The sequence below is a fragment of the Scyliorhinus torazame genome, chromosome 17 (assembly GCF_047496885.1).
Source record: "Scyliorhinus torazame isolate Kashiwa2021f chromosome 17, sScyTor2.1, whole genome shotgun sequence".
NCBI lineage: Eukaryota > Metazoa > Chordata > Chondrichthyes > Carcharhiniformes > Scyliorhinidae > Scyliorhinus > Scyliorhinus torazame.
In genome coordinates, this window is record NC_092723.1 from 185687036 (window position 1) to 185709930 (window position 22895).

At 42.6% G+C, this 22895-nt stretch overlaps 1 protein-coding gene across 3 annotated transcripts in view; it reads left to right on the forward strand.

The window, feature by feature from the left end:
• Window positions 1–22895, forward strand: part of abcc1 (ATP binding cassette subfamily C member 1 (ABCC1 blood group)) — a 114161-nt gene that overhangs the window by 60212 nt on the left and 31054 nt on the right. For all 3 annotated transcript variants that reach the window (XM_072481852.1, XM_072481853.1, XM_072481854.1), the window contains exons 13-17: window positions 2863–3009; window positions 13675–13762; window positions 14826–14895; window positions 20205–20331; window positions 22649–22825. In XM_072481852.1, the coding sequence (XP_072337953.1) occupies window positions 2863–3009; window positions 13675–13762; window positions 14826–14895; window positions 20205–20331; window positions 22649–22825 (609 nt within the window). The remainder of the gene's footprint in view (window positions 1–2862; window positions 3010–13674; window positions 13763–14825; window positions 14896–20204; window positions 20332–22648; window positions 22826–22895) is intronic.

The window sequence follows — 22895 nt, forward strand, 5'->3', positions numbered from 1 at the left end:
GTTGGAGGTTACGGAGATAAGGTGGAGGCGTGGGCTTGGGTAGGGTGCTCTTTCCAAGGGCCGGTGCTGACTCGATGGGCCTCATGGTCTCATTCTGCACTGTAAATTCTATGATTCTATTAAATTTATTGGTTGTTGACTACTTCTGCATTTCATCATTTTCAAATCGAACTTTGTGCAAAGTTATTTAAGCATTATAATTTAGATAACGCAACCTTTTAAGATTCATCCGTGGGATGGAGAATGTTTCAAAATAAAACCTTTTACAAAAAAATTTATTTGAGGGGAGAGTTGTAAGTGATCTGTTTTTCCAGTTTCTATGTGTATAGGAATAAACAGCAAGGACTGAAGCAAAGGGACAAGATAATATTTGTATATATCTTGTCAGAGCTTTGAGCAGACAATGATGTCCAGTGTAAAAGCTGATGTGTTTTAATTATGTCTACATTAGGTTAAAGTATGCACAGCAGAGTTGTGTTACTGCCTGCAATATATTATAGTGGAAGAGTGTTGGCTTGAACGAAGAATTTATGACTGGAAAGAATTCTGAATCCATTTTAAGAGCATGTTTATTATAGGGAACGTAATGAAGAGTAAAATTAAAATGGAGTTCTTCAGCAGTGTGCCTTCATGTTGCTTCTGGCTTTGAAAAAAAACTGATGTGGCCCAGGCCAACTAATCATTGTCCAGTGTAGTTTATACAGTAGAGTTCTATTCAATAAGTTGCACGATTCACATAAACAGGACTGCCTATACATTCACTGACTATGTAAGGAGCAAAACTAGAACTGGGGAACAGTTTGCTTGTGTTGGAGTTTATCTCGACTACACCTTTGTATGTAGATTCAACTCTTCTTCGAGATTTTTTCCCCTCATGGTAGCACAGTGGTTAGCACTGTGGCTTCACAGCGCCAGGGTCGCAGGTTTGATTCCCTGCTGGGTCACTGTCTGTGCGGAGTCTGCACGTTCTCCCCGTGTCTGCGTGGGTTTCCTCCGGGTGCTCCGGTTTCCTCCCACAGTCCAAAGACGTGCAGGTTAGGTGGCTTGGACATGGTAAATTGCCCTTGGTGTCCAAAAAGGTTAGAAGGGGTGACTGGGTTACGGGGATGGGGTGGAAGTGAGGGGTTAAAGTGGGTCAGTGCAGACTCGATGGGCCGAATGGCCTTCTGCACTCTATGTTCCATGTTCCTTCACATGAGGTACTGCCACTTGTTAGAAATGTGTGCCAGAAACTCTGGGTACTTAAATGACTCTTGAAGTAAGTGTCAAAATGATATTTGTCTATGGTATGATAGGTGGACCTGATCTTGTACTTGCTCAGGGTTTATGGGGAAGTGGCCATGTAATTGAACTGCTAATCCAGAGGTCCAGGTTAATGCTGTGGAGACTCTGGATCAAATACCACATGGCAGCTGGTGGAATTTAGATTCAAATAGTTACTTCCACTAATGGTGACCATGAAACTACTGTTGATTTTCGTAATGTCCTTTTGGGAAGGAAATCTGCCGTCTTTACCTGGTCTGCCCTAGATGCGACGCCAGACCCACAGCAACGTGGTTGATTCTTAAATGCTGAACCGCTACAGAGAAGTGAGAAAGGAATGAAATTGGATGGATCACCCAACATTGGCCCAGACACTTGGAAACAATAGTGGCACACCCAACCCTGCAAAGTCCTCCTTGCTAGAATCTGGTTGTTGGTGCCAGAATTGGGAGAGCTGGTCATGTAACAGTCTGACATCGTCACGCTCACTGAACCATACCGTACAGACAATGTCTCAAACACACCATCACCATCTCTAGCAACTGAGCAGCAAACTAATCGAAATGCCAGACTATGAGAATGTCGATGGTGCTCTCGGGTCCAATTATTTTTCATTATAAAGTTGATTTTTAGTGTAAATTATCTTTTGCTTTCAATCCTACAGCCACATCTAGTAGTCGTTTGTGAAGTAATGTTGTAAGAGTATGCTGCTAATTGTTATGGGCCAAGGTTTAGAAAACTCCAAAGTATATCATGGAGTTCACCTGACCTACAACAGTTTATAGATTTTGGTTATGAGCAGTACAAGGGCCTGCCTTTCAGCTGTTATTCAACAGAAGCCATACAGCAATTTTAATCCAAAAACAAGCTTTATTCTGCAAATTTAGTTAACATTTTTATAAACGCGCACAGTAAGCATTTTTATCAACTATCAACATAAATACCTCACATAGCTACAGTACTCTTTGTATCACCCTTAATAAATTTCCCCCTTAACTGTTCCAATTTAATAACAAGATCTCGTAAACCAGAAACCCCTTTTCAAAGGTTTGGCCCAGCACACAGCACTCCCTGGTATGGATGCTCTTGTTTCCTTTCCAAAACAGCTGGTTTGAATTCCTTCCAGAAAACAATTATCTTTTCTTCATGTTATCAAGCAGTCGAAAAATAGCTTTTAAAATGAAGATACAGAGACACTTCTTTGAACCTGTGCAGAAGAAACCAGTTCAAACTCGAAACAAAAGTAAAACCAATTCCCAGAGCCACAACCCAGCTCCACCCACACAATTACATCATTGAAGCCATGTGATAAGTCAAAAACATTTCTTAAAGGGACATTCCCATGACATAATTAAGATATATTCTGACCCATGAGCACAGTGGTATGTTGCTGATGGAGAAACTGATTATTCTAAATAAACAATAGTAGATATTATTGATATATGTCCAAGGTTTCCTGACAATGTTTAAGTGTTTCTGACAATGTTAAGTGTTTCTATTATAAATGATGTCCATTTTATTTGTATGCAATACCTCCACATCTGTAGAATTGTAAGAAATTAGTCTTGTACAACTTGTTTCCCTTTAATTTTTGAACAGGTTGCTTTATCTACATTTGCAGTGTATGTGCTTGTAGATGAGAAGAACGTGCTGGATGCCCAGAAAGCTTTTGTTTCATTGGCGCTTTTTAACATTCTCCGATTTCCACTCAACATGCTCCCCATGGTCATTAGTAGTCTAGTGCAAGTAAGTAAATACTTGTATTGATGTAAGCATATATTAATGATGTACTGTTGAGGTGGGATGAGAATGGTACAGTATTGTCCAATCTTTCTGAATGCTCCTCTTTCCACAAAGGTTTGTAATGTATATTCTATTGACATAGGTGGCACAGTGGTTAGCACCTATGCCTCACAGCGCTAGGGAACCGGGTTTAATTCCGGCCCTGGATGACTTGGCTGTGTGGAGATTGCACTTTCTCCCCGTGTCTGCGTGGGTTTCCTCCGGGTACACCCGTTTCCTCCCTCCGTCCAAAGATGTGCAGGTTAGATGGATTGACCATGATCAATTGCCCTTAGTGTCCAAAGGTTAGGTGGGGTTATGGGAATAGGGTGGGGGTGGGCCTGAGGGTCGGTGCAGACCTGATGGGCTGAATGGCCTCCTTCTGCAATGCAGAGATTCTATAATTCTCTATGGCAAAGACTCTGTGAAAGGGGTTCCCCAAACATGGCTAACTAAGGAAGTTAAGGATGGTATCAAATTAACAGAAAAATTGTTTAAAAAAGCAAAGGATGACCAAATGACTAAAAAATAGTAATGGGCGAGATTGGAGTAGAAGCAAAAACTAGCAAGAAATATAAGAACCGACAGTGAAAGGAAACTAATAGTGGCGGTGAGCATTGGGCCCTAAAGAGGATGAGACTGGGGAATTAATGATGGGGAACAAAGAAATTGCAGAGACTTTGAACAAATATTTTGTATCTATCTTCACAATAGAGTCACAAAGAGTATCCCAAGAATAATGGCAAAGGAATGAGCAGAAAGGAACTTAAAACAGTCACGATCACTAGAGGAGAAAATACTAGACAAACCAATGGGAGTAACGGTTAACAAGTCCAGTGTTGGATGTGTTGACCTGCTTCCTAAGGTCGTAAAAGAAGTGGCTTCAGTGTGATGAATGTAGGATTTTAGATGTATTGGATGATTAGCATTTGGTGAAGTAACGGTTAAAAGCTTGGGTTAGAGTGTGTTTGACTGCTGCTGTCCTGTTTTTAGAAGAACCTTGGTTTGAAAGACAACGAAGGTAGAGGCGCAATTAACCAGTGTAAAAAGTTTGAGCTAATGCAATTTTGTTTTGATTCGGGGAATTCTTTGGGGTTAATTAGTTTCCAGTTTGGTGAGATCATTGCATTGCTGGGTGGAACTAAGGCATCCGGCTTATGAGGAAGCAGTTTTCAGTTTTAGTTCTGATTCTGGCTGAAGCTGGGACCAAGTAAGGCAGTTTGCTCTCACTAAGTTAGTGAAAGGACATTAACTGTATTTAAAGCAGTGCAGACTTGTCTGGGGACAAGGGGGAGTTGAAACAAACCAGTTGAAAACCGCTTTTGAAGACATCCAGCTGCAGGGATTCAGACTGGAGTTAGATCTGTTCTCTAAAGTAATGTTAAGAGATCTCTTTCTCAAAGGATAACTCTGTAAACCAGGTATTACTGTGCCATTGGCATTTAAGGTGGATTTACTGCTGAGGTGATCTATTTTCCTTTGTTTAAGTGGGAATAAAGATAGCCGTAAGGATTGTATTCTATTTTTGGAAGCTATTTTCGAGTGTGATGTTAAAGATTTAGTACTGTGTCAGTAATAACGTTTTGTTTTAAAATATCATATTCCTATTTCTTAGGCAATCACTCCTGGAGCGAGTGTCCTTTCCTCAGTCTCACAAAATTAAAATAAAGTGTTGAGGTTTTGTTCCAGTATCATAGCCACTGTTGGTGTCTGGTCTGGGATTGTAATACCAGAGATGATGAATGCATTGGCTGTAATCTTCCAAAATTCCCGAGAACCTGGAAAGGTCCCAGTGGATTGAAAAACTGCAAGTGTAAGACCAATATTGACAAATATAGTAGACACAAAGCAGGAACAAACTGGTAGATTGGTTAGCCTAATGTCTGTAATTGGGAAAATGCTGGAATCCGTTGTTAGGAAGGTAATAGTAAGATATTTAAAAAATGAAAATACTGGTCTGTGAAAGTCTACATGATTTTGTTAAAAGGAAATGGTGTTTGACAAATTTATTAGAGTACTTTGCTGAAGTAGCAAGCTGGTGGATTAAGGGGAACCAGTAGATGCAGTGGACTTGGATTTCCAGAATACATTCGCTAAGGTTCCACATAAAAAGGTTACTGTACAAGATAAGAATTCATGACGCTGGGTGTGATATATTAGCAGGGACAGAGGACTGGCAACCTAACGTGCAGCAGTGATTCAGGACAATTGGGTCACTTTCAGGTTGGCAAACTAACTGGCAGCACGGTGGCACATAACTGGCAATATGGTGGCGCAGTGGGTTAGCCCTGCTGCCTCACGGCGGCGAGGTCCCAGGTTCGATCCCGCTTCTGGGTCACTGTCCGTGTGGAGTTTGCATGTTCTCCCCGTGTTTGCGTGGGTTTCGCCCCCACAACCCAAAGATGTGCAGCCTAGGTGGATTGGCCACGCTAAATTGCCCCTTAATTGGAAAAAATGAATTGGGCACTCTAAATTTACAAATAAATAAATTTTTAAAAAAGGTTGGCAAACTAACTAGTTCCACAGGGGTCAGTGCTAGAGCGTCAGCTATGTACGACCTTTATTAATGACTTGGATGAAGGCACTGACTGTATTGTAGTCTTTTAGATGATCTAAAGAAAGGTGGGGAAAGGAAGCTGTGAGGAGGATACAAAGTGAAAAAAACAGCAAAGATTTGGGAGACTGAGTATAATATGGGAAAAGATGTGATTGTCTACGTTGGCAGGAAGAGTAGCTAAGAAGAATGTAATTTAATGGTGAGAGACTGCACCATGTTGCAATATAGAGGGATCTGGGCGTCCTAGTAATAAGAACAAAGAAACGTACAGCACAAGAACAGGCACTTTGGCCCTCCAATCCCGTGCCGACCATGCTGCCCGTCTGAACTAAAATCTTCTACACTTCCTTGGTCCGTATCCCTCTATTCCCATCCTATTCTTGTATTTGTCAAGATGCCCCTTAAATGTCACTATCGTCCCTGCTTCCACCACCTCCTCCGGTAGCGAGTTCCAGGCACCCACTACCCTCTGCGTAAAAAAACTTGCCTCGTACATCTACTCTAAACCTTGCCCCTCTCACCTTAAACCTTTGCCCCCTAGTAATTGACCCCCGGGGAAAAGCCTCTGACTATCCACTCTGTCTATGCCCCTCATAATTTTGTAGACCTCTATCAGGTCGCCCCTCAACCTCCTTCGTTCCAGTGAGAACAAACCGAGTTTATTCAACCACTCCTCATAGCTAATGCCCTCCATACCAGGCAACATCCTGGTAAATCTCTTCTGCACCCTCTCTAAAGCCTCCACATCCTTCTGGTAGTGTGCCGACCAGAATTGAACACTATACTCCAAGTGTGGCCTAACTAAGGTTCTATACAGCTGCACCATGACTTGCCAATTCTTGTACTCAATGCACCGGCCAATGAAGGCAAGCAGGCAAGGGGGAGGGTTTAAACTAATGTGGCAGGAGAATGGGAACCGATGCAGGAGGTTGGAAGGTAGTAAAACAGGGACAGAAACAAAAGGCAGTAAGGGGGAAAGTGTAAGGCAGAGAAGCCATAGTCAAAAATCGAAAAGGGCGACAGTACAAGGTACAGTGACTGAGGGGAGCTCAGTGAAGAGGATCAGGAATACTAGAAGGAATGAAACGGAAGTAAAAACATTAATGGTAAGCAACGCGGCAGGTTGTTACAGGAAGATGTGGGTTCAACGACAAGGAAAATTAGGAGAAAGGTTAAGAGGAAATATAACTTGGGAGAGGTTACTGATCGAGGTGTTAAGATTCAGAACAGAGGTTTAAAAAAAACCAACATAAGTGTACTTGACCTGAATGCTCGTAGTATTCGGAATAAGGTGAATGAGTTGATGGCGCAAATCATCGTGAATGACTATGGCCACGCTAAATTGCCCCTTAATTGGAAAAAATGAATTGGGCACTCTAAATTTACAAATAAATAAATTTTTAAAAAAGGTTGGCAAACTAACTAGTTCCACAGGGGTCAGTGCTAGAGCGTCAGCTATGTACGACCTTTATTAATGACTTGGATGAAGGCACTGACTGTATTGTAGTCTTTTAGATGATCTAAAGAAAGGTGGGGAAAGGAAGCTGTGAGGAGGATACAAAGTGAAAAAAACAGCAAAGATTTGGGAGACTGAGTATAATATGGGAAAAGATGTGATTGTCTACGTTGGCAGGAAGAGTAGCTAAGAAGAATGTAATTTAATGGTGAGAGACTGCACCATGTTGCAATATAGAGGGATCTGGGCGTCCTAGTAATAAGAACAAAGAAACGTACAGCACAAGAACAGGCACTTTGGCCCTCCAATCCCGTGCCGACCATGCTGCCCGTCTGAACTAAAATCTTCTACACTTCCTTGGTCCGTATCCCTCTATTCCCATCCTATTCTTGTATTTGTCAAGATGCCCCTTAAATGTCACTATCGTCCCTGCTTCCACCACCTCCTCCGGTAGCGAGTTCCAGGCACCCACTACCCTCTGCGTAAAAAAACTTGCCTCGTACATCTACTCTAAACCTTGCCCCTCTCACCTTAAACCTTTGCCCCCTAGTAATTGACCCCCGGGGAAAAGCCTCTGACTATCCACTCTGTCTATGCCCCTCATAATTTTGTAGACCTCTATCAGGTCGCCCCTCAACCTCCTTCGTTCCAGTGAGAACAAACCGAGTTTATTCAACCACTCCTCATAGCTAATGCCCTCCATACCAGGCAACATCCTGGTAAATCTCTTCTGCACCCTCTCTAAAGCCTCCACATCCTTCTGGTAGTGTGCCGACCAGAATTGAACACTATACTCCAAGTGTGGCCTAACTAAGGTTCTATACAGCTGCACCATGACTTGCCAATTCTTGTACTCAATGCACCGGCCAATGAAGGCAAGCAGGCAAGGGGGAGGGTTTAAACTAATGTGGCAGGAGAATGGGAACCGATGCAGGAGGTTGGAAGGTAGTAAAACAGGGACAGAAACAAAAGGCAGTAAGGGGGAAAGTGTAAGGCAGAGAAGCCATAGTCAAAAATCGAAAAGGGCGACAGTACAAGGTACAGTGACTGAGGGGAGCTCAGTGAAGAGGATCAGGAATACTAGAAGGAATGAAACGGAAGTAAAAACATTAATGGTAAGCAACGCGGCAGGTTGTTACAGGAAGATGTGGGTTCAACGACAAGGAAAATTAGGAGAAAGGTTAAGAGGAAATATAACTTGGGAGAGGTTACTGATCGAGGTGTTAAGATTCAGAACAGAGGTTTAAAAAAAACCAACATAAGTGTACTTGACCTGAATGCTCGTAGTATTCGGAATAAGGTGAATGAGTTGATGGCGCAAATCATCGTGAATGACTATGATTTAGTGGCCATTACTGAAACATCGTTAAAGGATGGTCACGACTGGGAGTTAAATATCCAAGGGTATCAAACTATTCGGAAGGACAGAGTGGATGGTAAGGGATGTGGTGTAGCTCTGTTATTTAAGGATGACATCAAGGTAATAGTAAGGGATGACCGGTGCTATGGATGATAAGGTTGAATCCATTAGGGTGGAAATCAGGAATAGTAAGGCGAAAAGTCACTGATAGGAGTAGTCGATAGGCCAACAAATAGTAATATTATGGTGAGGCAGGCAATAAACAGAAATAACGGATGCATGTAGAAATGGTACAGCAGTTATCATGGGGGATTTTAATCTACATGTCGATTGGTTTAACCAGGCCGGTCAAGGCAGCCTTGAGGAGGAGTTTATGGAATGTATCCATGATAGTTTCCTAGAACAGTATGTAATGGAACCTATGAGGGAACAAGCGGTCCTCGATCTGGTCCTGTGTAATGAGACAGGATTGATTCATGATCTCATAGTTAGGGATCCTCTCGGAAGGAGCGATCACAATATGGTGGAATTTAAAATACAGATGAAGGGTGAGAAGGTAAAATCAAACACTAGTGTTTTGTGCTTAAACAAAGGAGATTACAATGGGATGAGAGAAGAACTAGCTAAGGTAGACTGGGAGCAAAGACTTTATGGTGAAACAGTTGAGGAACAGCGGAGAACCTTCCAAGTGATTTTTCAGTGTTCAGCAAAGGTTTATACCAACAAAAAGGAAGGACGGTAGGAAGAGGGAAAATCGACCGTGGATATCTAAGGAAATAAGGGAGAGTATCAAATTGAAGGAAAAAGCATACAAAGTGGCAAAGATTAGTGGGAGACTAGAGGACTGGGAAATCTTTAGGGGGCAACAGAAAGCTACTAAAAAAGCTATAAAGAAGAGTAAGATAGATTTATGAGAGTAGACTTGCTCAGAATATAAAAACAGATCGTAAAAGTTTCTACAAATATATAAAACAAAAACGAGTGGCTAAGGTAAATATTGGTCCTTTAAAGGATGAGAAGGGAGATTTAATAATGGGAGATGAGGAAATGGTTTTTTTGGGTTGGTCTTCACAGTGGAAGACACAAATAACATGCCAGTGACTGATAGAAATGAGGCTATGACAAGTGAGGACCTTGAGAGGATTGTTATCATTACGGAGGTAGTGATGGGCAAGCTAATGGGGCTAAAGGTAGACCAGTCTCCTGGCCCTGATGGAATGCATCCCAGAGTGCCAAAAGAGATGGCTCGGGAAATTGCAAATGCACTAGTGATAATTTACCAAAATTCACTAGACTCTGGCGTGGTCCCGGCGGATTGGAAATTAGCAAACGTGACACCACTGTTTAAAAAAGGAGGTAGGCAGAAAGCGGGTAATTATAGGCCAGTGAGCTTAACGTCGGTAGTAGGGAAGATGCTGGAATCTATCATCAAGGAAGAAATAGCGAGGCATCTGGATGGAAATTGTCCCATTGGGCAGACGCTGCATGGGTTCATAAAGGGCAGGTCGTGCCTAACTAATTTAGTGGAAATTTTTGAGGACATTACCAGTGCGGTAGATAACAGGGAGCCAATGGATGTGGTATATCTTGATTTCCAGAAAGCCTTTGACAAGGTGCCACACAAGGTTGCTGCATAAGATAAAGCTGCATGGCATTAAGGGGAAAGTAGTAGCATGGATAGAAAGCAAAGAGTGGGGATTAATGGGTGTTTCTCTGGTTGGCAACCTGTAACTAGTGGTGTCCCTCAGGGATCAGTGGAATTGTTTATTTATATTTTAGCACAGCTAAGAGATAACAAAGAGAAACTTGGGAGTTTTTAATCTTATCTTAACTCATTGACCTTTCTTGGAAGATAAATAAATAAATAAATCGGTGGAATCAGCCCACAATTGTTCACAATTTACATAGATGATTTGGAGTTGGGGACCAAGGGCAATGTGTCCAAGTTTGCAGATGACACTAAGATGAGTGGCAAAGCAAAAAGTGCAGAGGATACTGGAAGTCTGCAGAGGGATTTGGATAGGCTAAGTGAATGGGCTAGGGTCTGGCAGATGGAATACAATGTTGACAAATGTGAGGTTATCTATTTTGATAGGAATAACAGCAAAAGGGATTATTATTTAAATGATAAAATATTAAAACATGCTGCTGTGCAGAGAGACCTGGGTGTGCTACTGCACGAGTCGCAAAAAGCTGGTTTACAGATGCAACAGGTGATTAAGAAGGTGAATGGAATTTTGTCCTTCATTGCTAGAGGGATGGAGTTTAAGACTAGGGAGGTTATGCTTCAATTGTATAAGGTGTTCGTGAGGCCACACCTGGAGTATTGTGTTCAGTTTTGGTCTCCTTACTTGAGAAAGGACGTACTGGCACTGGAGGGTGTGCAGAGGAGATTCACTACGTTAATCCCAGAGCTGATGGGGTTGGATTACGAGGAGAGGTTCAGTAGACTGGGACTGTACTCGTTGCAATTTAGAAGGATGAGGGGGGATCTTATAGAAACATATAAAATTATGAAGGCAATAGATAGGATAGATGCGGGCAGGTTGTTTCCACTGGCGGGTGAAAGCAGAACTAGGGGGCATAGCCTCAAAATAAGGGGAAGTAGATTTAGGACTGAGTTTAGGAGGAACTTCTTCACCCAAAGGGTTGTGAATCTATGGAATTCCTTGCCCAGTGAAGCAGTAGAGGCTCCTTCATTAAATGTTTTTAAGATAAAGATAGTTTTGTTTGACGAATAAAGGCATTAAGGGTTATGGTGTTCGGGCTGGAGAGTGGAGCTGAGTCCACAAAAGATCAGCCGTGATCTCATTGAAGGTGGAGCAGGCTCGAGGGGCCAGAAGGCCTACTCCTGCTCCTAGTTCTTATGTTATGTTCTTATGTTCTTATGCCATATGCCTTCTTGACTACCTTCTCCATCTGTGTTGCCCCTTTCAGTGACCTGTGGACCTGTACACCTAGATCTCTCTGACTTTCAATACTCTTGAGGGTTCTACCATTCACTGTATATTCCCTACCTGCATTAGACCTTCCACAATGCATTACCTCACATTTGTCCGGATTAAACTCCATCTGCCATCTTTCCGCCCAAGTCTCCAAACAATCTAAATCCTGCTGTATCCTCTGACAGTCCTCATCGCTATCCGCAATTCCACCAACCTTTGTGTCGTCTGCAAACTTACTAATCAGGCCAGTTACATTTTCCTCCAAATCATTTATATATACTACGAACAGCAAAGGTCCCAGCACTGATCCCTGCGGAACACCACTAGTCACAGCCCTCTAATTGGAAAAGCACCCTTCCATTGCTACTCTCTGCCTTCTATGACCTAGCCAGTTCTGTATCCTCCTTGCCAGCTCACCCCTGATCCCGTGTGACTTCACCTTTTGTACCAGTCTACCATGAGGGACCTTGTCAAAGGCCTTACTGAAGTTCATATAGACAACATCCACTGCCCTACCTGCATCAATCATCTTTGTGACCTCTTCGAAAAACTCAAGTTAGTGAGACATGACCTCCCCTTCACAAAACCATGCTCCCTCTCGCTAATACGTCCATGTGCTTCCAAATGGGAGTAGATCCTGTTTCGAAGAATTCTCTCCAGTAATTTCCCTACCACTGCTGTAAGGCTCACCGGCCTGTAGTTCCCTGGATTATCCTTGCTACCCTTCTGAAACAAAGGACCAAAATTGGCTGTTCTCCAATCCTCCAGTACATGAATCTCAAAAAGTTACCATGCAAGTATAGCAATTAATTAGGAAGTCAAATAGAATGTGGCCTTTATTGTAAGGCGATGGAGCATAAAAATAGGGACGTCTTGCTGCAAGAACAGGATGTGGGCGAGACTGCATCTGGAATATTGTGTACAGTTCCGGTCTTCTTACTTGAGGAATATACCTGAAGCAGTTCAGAGTAGGTTTGGTAAGCACATTCCAGGGATGGAGGTGTTGTCTTCCAATGAAAGATTGAGCATATTGAGCCTTGAAGTTGCATTGGAGTTTAGAAGAATGAGAGGTTATCTTACTAAATCATAAGGAGTTCGGAGGGGGCTTCACAGGGTAGGTGTTGTGAGGATATTTCCTCTTGCAAGAGAATCTAAAACTAGGGGCACAGTTTTAAAATAAGGGGTCTCCCGTTTAAGACAGATGAGGGATAATTAATTCTGAGGGTTGTTGGTCTTTGGAATTCGCTTCCATGGATGGCAATGGAGGCTGTGTTATCAAATATATTCCTAGAACTCCCTCCAGTGCAGAAGCAGGCCATTCGACCAATGGAGTCTGCACTGACCCTCAACACTCTATATCCACCCTACCCCCGTAACCTAACCTGCACGTCTATGGAGTGAGAGAGGAAACCAGAGCACCCGGAGGAAACTCATGCAGACACTGGGAGAACGTGCAGACTGCACATAGTCACCCAAAGCTGGAATTGAACCTGGGTCCCTGGCGCTGTGACACCGTGCTGCCCAAGGCTAAATTGGACAGATTTTTGATCGGCAAAGGGGTCGAGGTTAAGGGTGGAGTTAAGGTCATAAACCAATCAGCCACAATCGTGTGGAATGGTGGAGCCGGCTCGATGGGCTGGGTGGCCAACTCTTCTTCCTACTTTTAAAAAATAAATTTAAAGTACCCAATTCTCTTTTTTTTCCCCCAGGGCAATTTAGCGGGGCCGATCCACCTACCCTGCACATGCTTGGGTTGTGCGGGTGAGACCCACTCGGACACGGGGAAAATGTGCAAACTCCACACAGACGGTGATCTGAGGCTGGAATTGAAGCCGGGTCCTTGGCATCATGAGGCAGCAGTGCTAACCACTGAACAACGGTGCTGCCCCTCTCTTCCTATTTTCTCTGATCTTATACAGCAACCGCAAGTGGTTTTTTTAAGCACTGCTGGCGTTGCCACTTGATGCCCAGGACAAATGGGGTTAACGTGCTCAATACCTGTTTCTCCATTAAAATTGCAAGCCAATCAATTTGTATGATGTTAACATTGATTCCTCCCAGACAGATGGCTATCCAAGGGGTCTTCAAACTTTTCTATTGCTTATCGCATATTTTTCAAAAATATACAGTCGGTGGGTCAATCTTCCAAGAAAGGTCAATGAGTTAAGATGAGAGTAAAAACTCAAGTTTCTCTTTCTTATCTCTAAGCTGTACTAAAATATAAATAAGCTGTATTTAATTTTTTTTGGCAAGGTTTGTTTTAATGTTGGTTAAATTTGGTTATCTCTTTAATTCCTTTGTTTCTCGTCAGGCAGGTGTTTCCTTGAAGCGTTTGGGTACGTTCCTTTCTCATGAGGAGCTGGATCTAGACACAGTGGACAGACATTTAGTCCATTCCTGTAAGTAGTAGATCATCTTTACCTGAATAAAACAGTCAACAATTAATTTCTGCTCCACAGCATGTACTGTATTCATGCTTTTCACTTGGTCCTTGTTTTAAAACGATTAAGACATTGTTGTCCTCTTATCTTTTTGTAAAGTAAATGTTTCACTGGTTTGTTTCGTGAATTCAAGATTAGCTTTGCAGTCTTAATTGTCGAATGCATTCCTAGTTGGATAACATGGTGCAAAAAGAGATGCTGGTACAAGGTGTTAATATGTGCTTCCAGATGTAATGCTTTCCAATCTTTGCATTTGGGGAGATGCATTGAGCAAGCTGGGAAATTTGTTTTGTTTTCGCCAGTCTCTGTCACTTTTATTTAAAAAAACGAATAGAGAAAGAAAACATGAAGGAAATGTCATCCTGGATTATTCTTAAAAATCCTCTGGTGATGGAGCATGCACATCTTTTAGCAAAGCTCCCTCCCTCCCCCACCCCATGACTGGTATTGTGTGCAAAAAAACTAGTGATTGGTTAAGTCAATTAATTCAACATGATGCGGAGATGCCGGCATTGGACTGGGGTGAGCACAGTAAGAAGTCTTACAACACCAGGTTAAAGTCCAACAGGTTTGTTTCAAATCACTAGCTTTCGGAGCACTGCTCCTTCCTCAGGTGAATCATTCACCTGAGGAAGGAGCTGCGCTCCGAAAGCTAGTGTTTGAAACAAACCTGTTGGACTTTAACCTGGTGTTGTAAGACTTTTTACTGAATTAATTAAACGCTAGAGCTTACATTTATGTGGTGCCTTTCTTGTTCTCAAAATATTCCAATCCGCTTCGGTCAGCAATTTGGTAAGGACCATTTTGATTCTAAATAAGCTGACTGCTCCCCACAAACCCTTTTCTTAATTCATGGACAGTAAAGGCAATCTTAATACCCCCGTAACGTCCTGGCTATGGCCAGCTAGAACAGAAACTGCCAAGGACCAAACCTGGGGTTCCTATGGGTGGGGGTTTTAAGGATTAGAAATATGTAATTTTGTTTGCATGCAAGTTTAGTTATATTTTTTGTCTAATTTAGCTTTGAACAGTATCATTGTGAAGAATGGAACTTTCAGCTGGTCCAAAGATGATGCCCCATGCCTGAACAAGTAAGACGAAAAATGAGCATGTTTTGTGATTTACTTTGTACGTGTGTGTATATATAGTATGTGGGTCTCGCGTTTTCTGCAAGTATTGTAATTAATTTAAAATATTGGCAATTTAATAAACTAGATTGAATATAAAAATTGGCAAGGCATGTTGCAGCTGTACAGGACCTTAGTTGGGCCTCATTTGGAATATTGGGTACAATTCTGGTTGCCACACTACCAGAAGGATGTGGATGCTTTGGCGAGGGTACAGAAGCAGTTTACTAGGATGTTGCCTGGTATGGAGGGTATTAGCTATGCGGAGAGGTTAGATAAACTTGGTCTGTTCTCACTGCAACGACTGAGGTTGAGAGGCGACCTGATAGAGGTCTACAAGATTGTGAGTGGCATGGACAGATGCTCTTTCCTAGGGTAGGAGAGTCCAGTATGAGGAGACAAAGGTTTAAAGTGCGTGGGGAAAAGTTTAGAACAGATGTGAGAAGCAAATCTTTTACACAGAGGGTGGTAAATATATGGAACGTGCTGCCTGGGTAGGTGGGAGCAGGTACGACAGCGGCATTTAAGGGACATCTAGACAAATATATGAATAGGGTGGGAATGGAAGGATACGCACTCCGTAAGTGCAGACGGTTTTAGTTTAGGCAGGTACCATGGTCGGTGGAGGGTTGAAGGGCCTGTTCCTGAGCTGTATTGTTCTTTGTTCTCTTCGTTCTTAGATGTGGAAAGGTGCTCAGGTTTGTGTTGAAGAATGCATTTCTTCATTTTTATAATCAATATTAATGTTGATTTTGGGAGCTGATTGCATGCACGAGGATGTTTGAGAGGTCATGGAGGCGGGGGGTGGTAGGTTGCAGGCCAAGAGACAGTTTTTGTCAGGAACAGCGACTTGAAAAGAGAAGCAAGTATAGTACTTCATATTGCTGTTTCCATACCTCTGCTATTGATGCTGCTGTGACATTCTGGGTGGTGTTTAAATGTAATCTAATGTTGCATTATTCTGTATAAAGCCGTGCTATTCTTGCAGCGGACCGTGCACACGTACTCCTTGGTTTTAGATCCAGGTCATTTATGTGCACCATCCTTAGTTTTCTTGGAAAAAATGGATTGAGAATTTCCATGGAACTGGCATCTCTGATTACTCTGGTTGGGCCCTCGAAGGACCAGAGTGAGCTTTACCCATCCAATCTTGCAGTAAACGTAACAAGGCACAGTCGTTTACTGGTGAAAGCTTGCTGTTGTAATCTATCTTGTTGCAATAATGTGTGCAGCTGTGTGACCTTCTCGAGATCAAACCATGGAATCATATACCCTCTTAACCAGATCGAAACTTTGTGGTAGAAACCAAGAATGATGTAATTAATATGATCCATGTCAATGAACAATTCTTGGCGCAAGCAGTATGTTTTCCGTAATGATGCACTTTACTATTTTCCTCAATGCCAAAACAACAGAATTTGTTCGTATTTGAGGACGGGAGGGTAAACAATGTGAAATTGAAGCTACAATCAGCCACCATCTTATTGAATGGCGGTGCAGGCTTGAGGGGCCGAGTGGCCTCCTCCTGCTCCTAATTCTGTTTGTATGCTTGTACAACATTCATCTCTTGGTGATCTCTGAAATGTGGGTGCTTACTTCTGAGACAGTGTTGAGCTATCATAGAGTCTTTGTGCCTGCAGTATATTTGGCTTTAATCCAACTACTGATTTGGGGGAAAATGGTCAACCTCCAATATGCCATCTACAAACTATTGGGGATGGATTTAATAAAGCAAAAGGACATTTATATTAATTGATCAACTGTTCACAAGCTTCCAATAGGGTGTTTGTATTAATCACTTTGTACCATCTGTGATTTGCTGGAAATTAACACTTTGTTCAGTCAGCTCCAGGTGATGATACAGAATAAAATGGCACCAATGATTCAATATGTTAACGTTTTATTTGACATGACCAAACAATGGATGAATATGTTTTTGGTATATTACAGCATAATGCTGGTTCTCTGCAGTTAACAAAAATACTTAGCAGTATTCATTTCACCTCTTTGATCGTGCCATCTCACTTGGCCTTTCTGTTCTCAAAGTCTCAGTCACATACAAAATCCTCCCAGATCATTTCCATGTAGTCCTCATCACTTCTCCTCGCCAACTTCTGCATCTCTCCTGGACAAAGCTCTCCCAGGTCAGTTACAACTGCACTTTCAATATCCTCGATCCTCCATTCATCACAACATTTCTGAACTGTTGGTCTATGCAATCGCTTCCTTCCTTTGATCTATGCTGCTCTTGTCCTTGCTCTATTCCACTGGTAGCTGTTGGTGTGGCTCTTTGCTGCCTTGGGTCTCGGGCTACAATTTGAATGTATTTTGTAACACAGCTGGTTAAGCAATTCAATACTAGGTCTGCATTGAATCCTGCTCCCCCCACTAAAACTACTCAATTATTCAGAATGCAAAGGTAACGAGTTTTTTTTTTTTTTCTCTACTACAAACTACCTCCTTAAATCCCCTTTCCCTGTCCTCCTGTACTCCGTTGCAGCACGGTAGCACAGTGGCTAGCAATTTGCTTCACAGCTCCAGGGTCCCAGGTTCGCTTCCCGTTTGGAACCTTAGGGAGGCTTGCCATGGGCAACTGTCTGTGTGTGGAGCCTGCACGTTCGCCCCGCGTCCGCGTGGGTTTCCTCCGGGTGCTCCGGTTTCCTCCTCCTGTCCAAAGATGTGCAGGTTAGGTGGATTGGCCAATCTAAATTGCCCTTAGTGTCCAAAAAAGGTTGGGTGGGGTTGCTGGGTTATGGGGATGGGGTGGAGGTGTGGGCTTAATTAGGGTGCCCTTTCCTAGGGCCAGTGCAGACTCGATGGGCTGAATGGCCTCTTTCTGCACGGTAAATTCTATTATTCTATCTATAAGTGTGAGAAGCTCATGGTGTTCATTGTCACTAAGATCAACCATTTGTTTGGTTATCACCTCCGCATTATGTGCTTCTCCTTTGTCGCCCATGGCAAGCCTCCCTAAGGTTCCCCATCTTGCCCTAACCTTCAAACTTGCATTTCTTTTTTTATTTCTCTTCTGTCTTCTCCCCTTGTTCATGAGAACCCATTTATGTTCTATGGATCTCATTGCTATTAAACGCTGACCACACATATTCTTAACTGTAACTAAGTATTAGGAGGACTGAAGCCATTGTCTTCTTTCTTTGCCACAAACTCTCTTCCCTATCCACTGATTCTCTTCTCTCCTTATCAACTGTTTTGAGGATGAACCAGCCTGTTCACACTCGTGTTGTATTTGATGCTGAGGCACTTTTGACCACGTGTTACGAAGCCTACCTGTTTCCACCTCAACATCACTCCGCTCCACCTCTGCTGGCATTTGTCTGTTGAGAAAACACATCCTCTGTGCTTTTGTTACCTCTACACTTGACTATTGCAATATTCTCCTGGTCGGCCTCCCAGTTTCCACCCTCTGTGAACTAAGGTCATGCTGTTGCCCTAACTCGCATCAGTTCCCATTCACCTATTACTGCTGTGCTCGCTGACCTCCATTGGCCTCTTGTTTCCAATTCCCTCCCTGGCCTATCCCTTCCCTTCCTCTGGAACCTACTTCAGCCCCCACAACCCACCAAAATACCTGCACTGCTCTACTTCTGGTCTCTTGCAGGTTCTCGACTTTGATCACTCCAGCGGCAGCTGTGCCCGCCTGCTGAGATGCTAAGCTCGAGAATTCCCTCCCTAAACCATGGAATTCCTACAGTGTAGAACGAGGCCAATCGGCCCATCGGGTCTGCACCGACCCTCTGAAAGAGTACCCTACCAAGCCTACTCCCCAGCCCTATCCAAACCTAACCTACACACCCTGGGACACTAAAGGGCAATTTTAGTATGGCCAATCTGCATATTGGACCTTTGGAGTAAACTGGAACAGCCAGTGGCAACCCACGCAGACACTGGGAGAAAGTGCAAACTCCACACAGTCACCCAAGGTGGGAATTGAATCCGGGTCTCTGGCGCTGTGAGGCCACTCTGACTCTCGTTGCTCCTCAAAACTTATATTTTTTGATTAAGCAATTCACCCTGGGGTCTTTTACTTCATTAAAGATGCTTTATACCTACAATAGCTTTCCCCTTTCCCTTTACTTTTTCCTTTCTCTCCCAGTCCCCCTCCCCATCCCTCTCTCCTCCCACTTCTACGAATTAGATCTTAAGGAGGTTTTCCCATTGCCCTTGGGAAGGGGGAATAGCCCAAGCCTACAAACTAAAACATGTTGCAGGTACTTGTTCTGGTTAAGAGTTGGCTTTTTAAAATTTGTTTTCATTTAATAGCCATCAAATGTAACACTAATTGACAAGCCATCATGTGATAGCAAAAGCTTTCTGTGATTGATAACTGATTTTATTAAACAGTACAATATTACTGCCTATTCATATAGCAGAGCAGAAATTGTAACCAAGTGTTCAGTAAATGGTTAAAAGCTTTAACAAACTTAACTTACCTTGAACACCTTGAGTGTATGAAAGGAATGTGAGCTAATTTTGAGGCCACAAATAATTCATTTCTATAATTTGGAATAATGTTATGGAAAATCCAGTAATTCTAACATTGCTATTTAGTGACTTATTTGACCTTTAGGATAGTAATAACTATAACCTTTCAGGTAATGAATGTTTGTATGAACAAAGAACAAAGAAATGTACAGCACAGGAACTGGCCCTTCGGCCCTCCAAGCCTGTGCTGACCATGCTGCCCGTCTAAACTAAAATCTTCTGCACTTCCGGGGTCCGTATCCCTCTATTCCCATCCTATTCATGTATTTGTCAAGATGCCCCTTAAACGTCACTATCGTCCCTGCTTCCACCACCTCCTCTAGCAGCGAGTTCCAGGCACCCATTACCCTCTGTGGGGGAAAAAAAAAAAAACTTTTTCTCGTACATCTCTAAACCTTGCCCCTCGCACCATAAACCTATGCCCTCTAGTAATTGACTCCTCTACACTGGGAAAAAGCCTCTGACTATCCACTCTGTCTATGCCCCTCATAATTTTGTAGACCTCTATCAGGTCGCCCCTCAACCTCCGCCGTATGCTATGGCAAATGTGGTGCATGATCAGTTAATATTACCCTCTTCAAAAATGACTCCAGCAAAATAATTGGCAGGAGGTTGTAGCAAAGGCAATACTAGTATCCAGGTAGTATTTGATCAAATACAAAGACCATACCACTGCTGCTGAGAACTAACTTTCTTTTAATGCCTTTTTCATATCAATTTTCTGTTTTGTACTATATATTTATTGCTTTATATCCATATTTTTCTCACAGGATCGATGTAGAAATCCCTGAAGGTTCTCTTGTGGCTGTTGTTGGACATGTTGGATGTGGAAAATCTTCCCTGCTCTCTGCATTGCTTGGGGAAATGCAGAAAATTGAAGGTTATATTGCTGTTAAGGTAAATGTTATAATTAAAACATTAGCGCAAATGTAACCTGGAGGCAGGATAAAGAACATGCACTCGTAGAGCTAAGGGTTTGGTGCCAACTATGATTGGGTTGCAGCAGCTGCTCATTTGTAACGTGTGACATTTGCTGATGGTTCTACTAGTTTAACCCGCCATGGTAATCTGATGCCGGAGCAATGCGAGTATATAATACACCAGGGCACTATTGATCAACCAGCTAGCTGGCCCCATTAACGGAACTTGGTGGGATATCTGGAGGACTGGAATACTTGGTTCCTGATAACTGTATGAGGCAAAGCTTTAATGTGTGGGGTAGTCCTTGGCTGGACAAGCTTCACAAGCTAACTAATGCTCTGCTCTAGCAAGCTATGTTAATTTAATGGTGCAACCTCACTTGGTTTTGATGATCTGTTCACCTGCATCATGAGATCCCTTTGTTCTTGTACTTTGTTGTTTTTATGATGTGGAGCTGCTGGTGTTGGACTGGGGTGGGCACAGTAAGAAGTCTTACAACACCAGGTTAAAGAACAACAGGTTTGTTTGGAATCACTAGCTTTCGGAGCACAGTATTCCCCCGATGAAGGAGCTGCGCTCCAAAAACTAGTGATTCCAAACAAACCTGCTGGACTTTAACCTGGTGTTGTAAGACTTCTTTTGGTTCTTTTCTTTATTTTTGACAGTATTCTACTTTTTTCTACCAAAGTGCACTACCTCACATTTATCCACGTTTAGAACATAAGAACATAAGAACTAGGAGCAGGAGTAGGCCATCTGGCCCCTCGAGCCTGCTCCACCATTCAATGAGATCATGGCTGATCTTTTGTGGACTCAGCTTCTTTAATAAGAAGTCTTACAACACCAGGGTAAAGTCCAACAGGTTTGTTTCGAATCACTAGCTTTCGGACCACTGCTCCTTCGTCCAACGCCGGCATCTCCACATCATGGTAGCCACGTTTAGGTTAATTTGCTACTTAACTACCCAATCTGCATACTCTGCGTTTTTGTGTCGCGTTGCACTCCAGTGTTAGCTTTTACTAACTTGGTATCATCTGTAAATGTAGTGAGTTACCTTGTGCATCAATCCAATTCATCAATGTAAACTAGAATAACCATGATCTCAGCACTAATCTTGTGGAATACTGCATTCTCTCTTCTTCCAATCTGAATAAATAACCCTTTATCCTTCCCCTTTACATCCTAGATTTTAACCATTTGTCCCCTGATTTCAAATGTCCTAACTGTAATCAAAAGCCCAGAGGTTTGAGTATTCCTGTTGTAAGGGCCCTTCCAATTGTTTCCATATTTTCCTCTATCTTTATTTTTGCTGTTATCAGTTTGATCCATAGATGCTCAATGGACATGTATCTTTAAGTTGGGCAGGGGAAATGAGGAACTTGAAAGTTACAACATAGTACACTGTGCTAGCTATGGACGGCAGAACTGCAACGTTTTGGCACCTGGGGAGATTGGTGGGACGTTTGGTTGGCTGGTGGCCAGTGAATTGGCCAAATGGCTGTACTCTGCCCAGTAACAGGCGGTGATTGGGTCCTGCCCGAATGGGATAATTTTCAGAAAGCCAGGGGAAAGGCAGTTGAGGACCTGGACACTCAGAAGAGGAAAGGACCAGGTTTCTCTCCTCCTTTGTTTTCCCCAGCAGAGCTTCCATATTTCTGAAACTGCAGAGGCCTGAATTAATCTGAAGTGAAAACAATTACAGACTGGAAACCGTAAATTTCGGCTTTCAGTTTGAGGTTTTAAGAAGATGTGCTATAAGACAATCCTCTGAAACAAAGACTTTTTTTTTTTTACCAAGTGTGTGTGCGCGTGTGGAATTAGATAATAGTTAACCTGTGTATTTGCTGCATTTTTTATTCGAATTACTGTTATTAATAAACCTAATTATGTTTAAATTTCCAAACCTGCTCACTGTAGTTATTGGGCAGCTAAGGGCCAAAGATTTGGAGTGTTTTTATAAGAAATATATTTTTTAATTGTGTTGCAACTCTGGTTGCAGGTCGCAACACTGGACAAGCAAACTATTAGATGAAATGTGACCTGTGCCATGCCATGTGGGATAATTTTGTCGTTGGCTAATTGATTTTGTTCGAATTCATTATTTATACAGGTGCAGCGTGCGGTTATGTGGACACAATTGAATAAAAGTTTCCCTTGTTGTGAATGTTTCTTGTTTAATGTTAATGCGTGGTATCAGCGTCCATGCTTGTTTGTTTAAAATAGCAAACACCAATTGCATTGAAGACCAAATTTAGAAACGGAAATTACTCTTTGTTTCTATTTATATATACAGGGTTCAGTGGCATATGTCCCACAGCATGCATGGATCCAAAATGCATCTTTAAGAGCCAATATTATCTTTGGTCAGGAATTAATGGAAGACTGGTACATGAAAGTAGTTGAGAGCTGTGCACTTCGACCTGACCTGGAGAGTCTGCCCGCAGGAGACGAGACCGAAATAGGAGAGAAGGTTCAGTATGCATATGCATTATTCCCATACTCCTGAGATTTAGTAACTTTAATACAAAAGTCTATTGTTA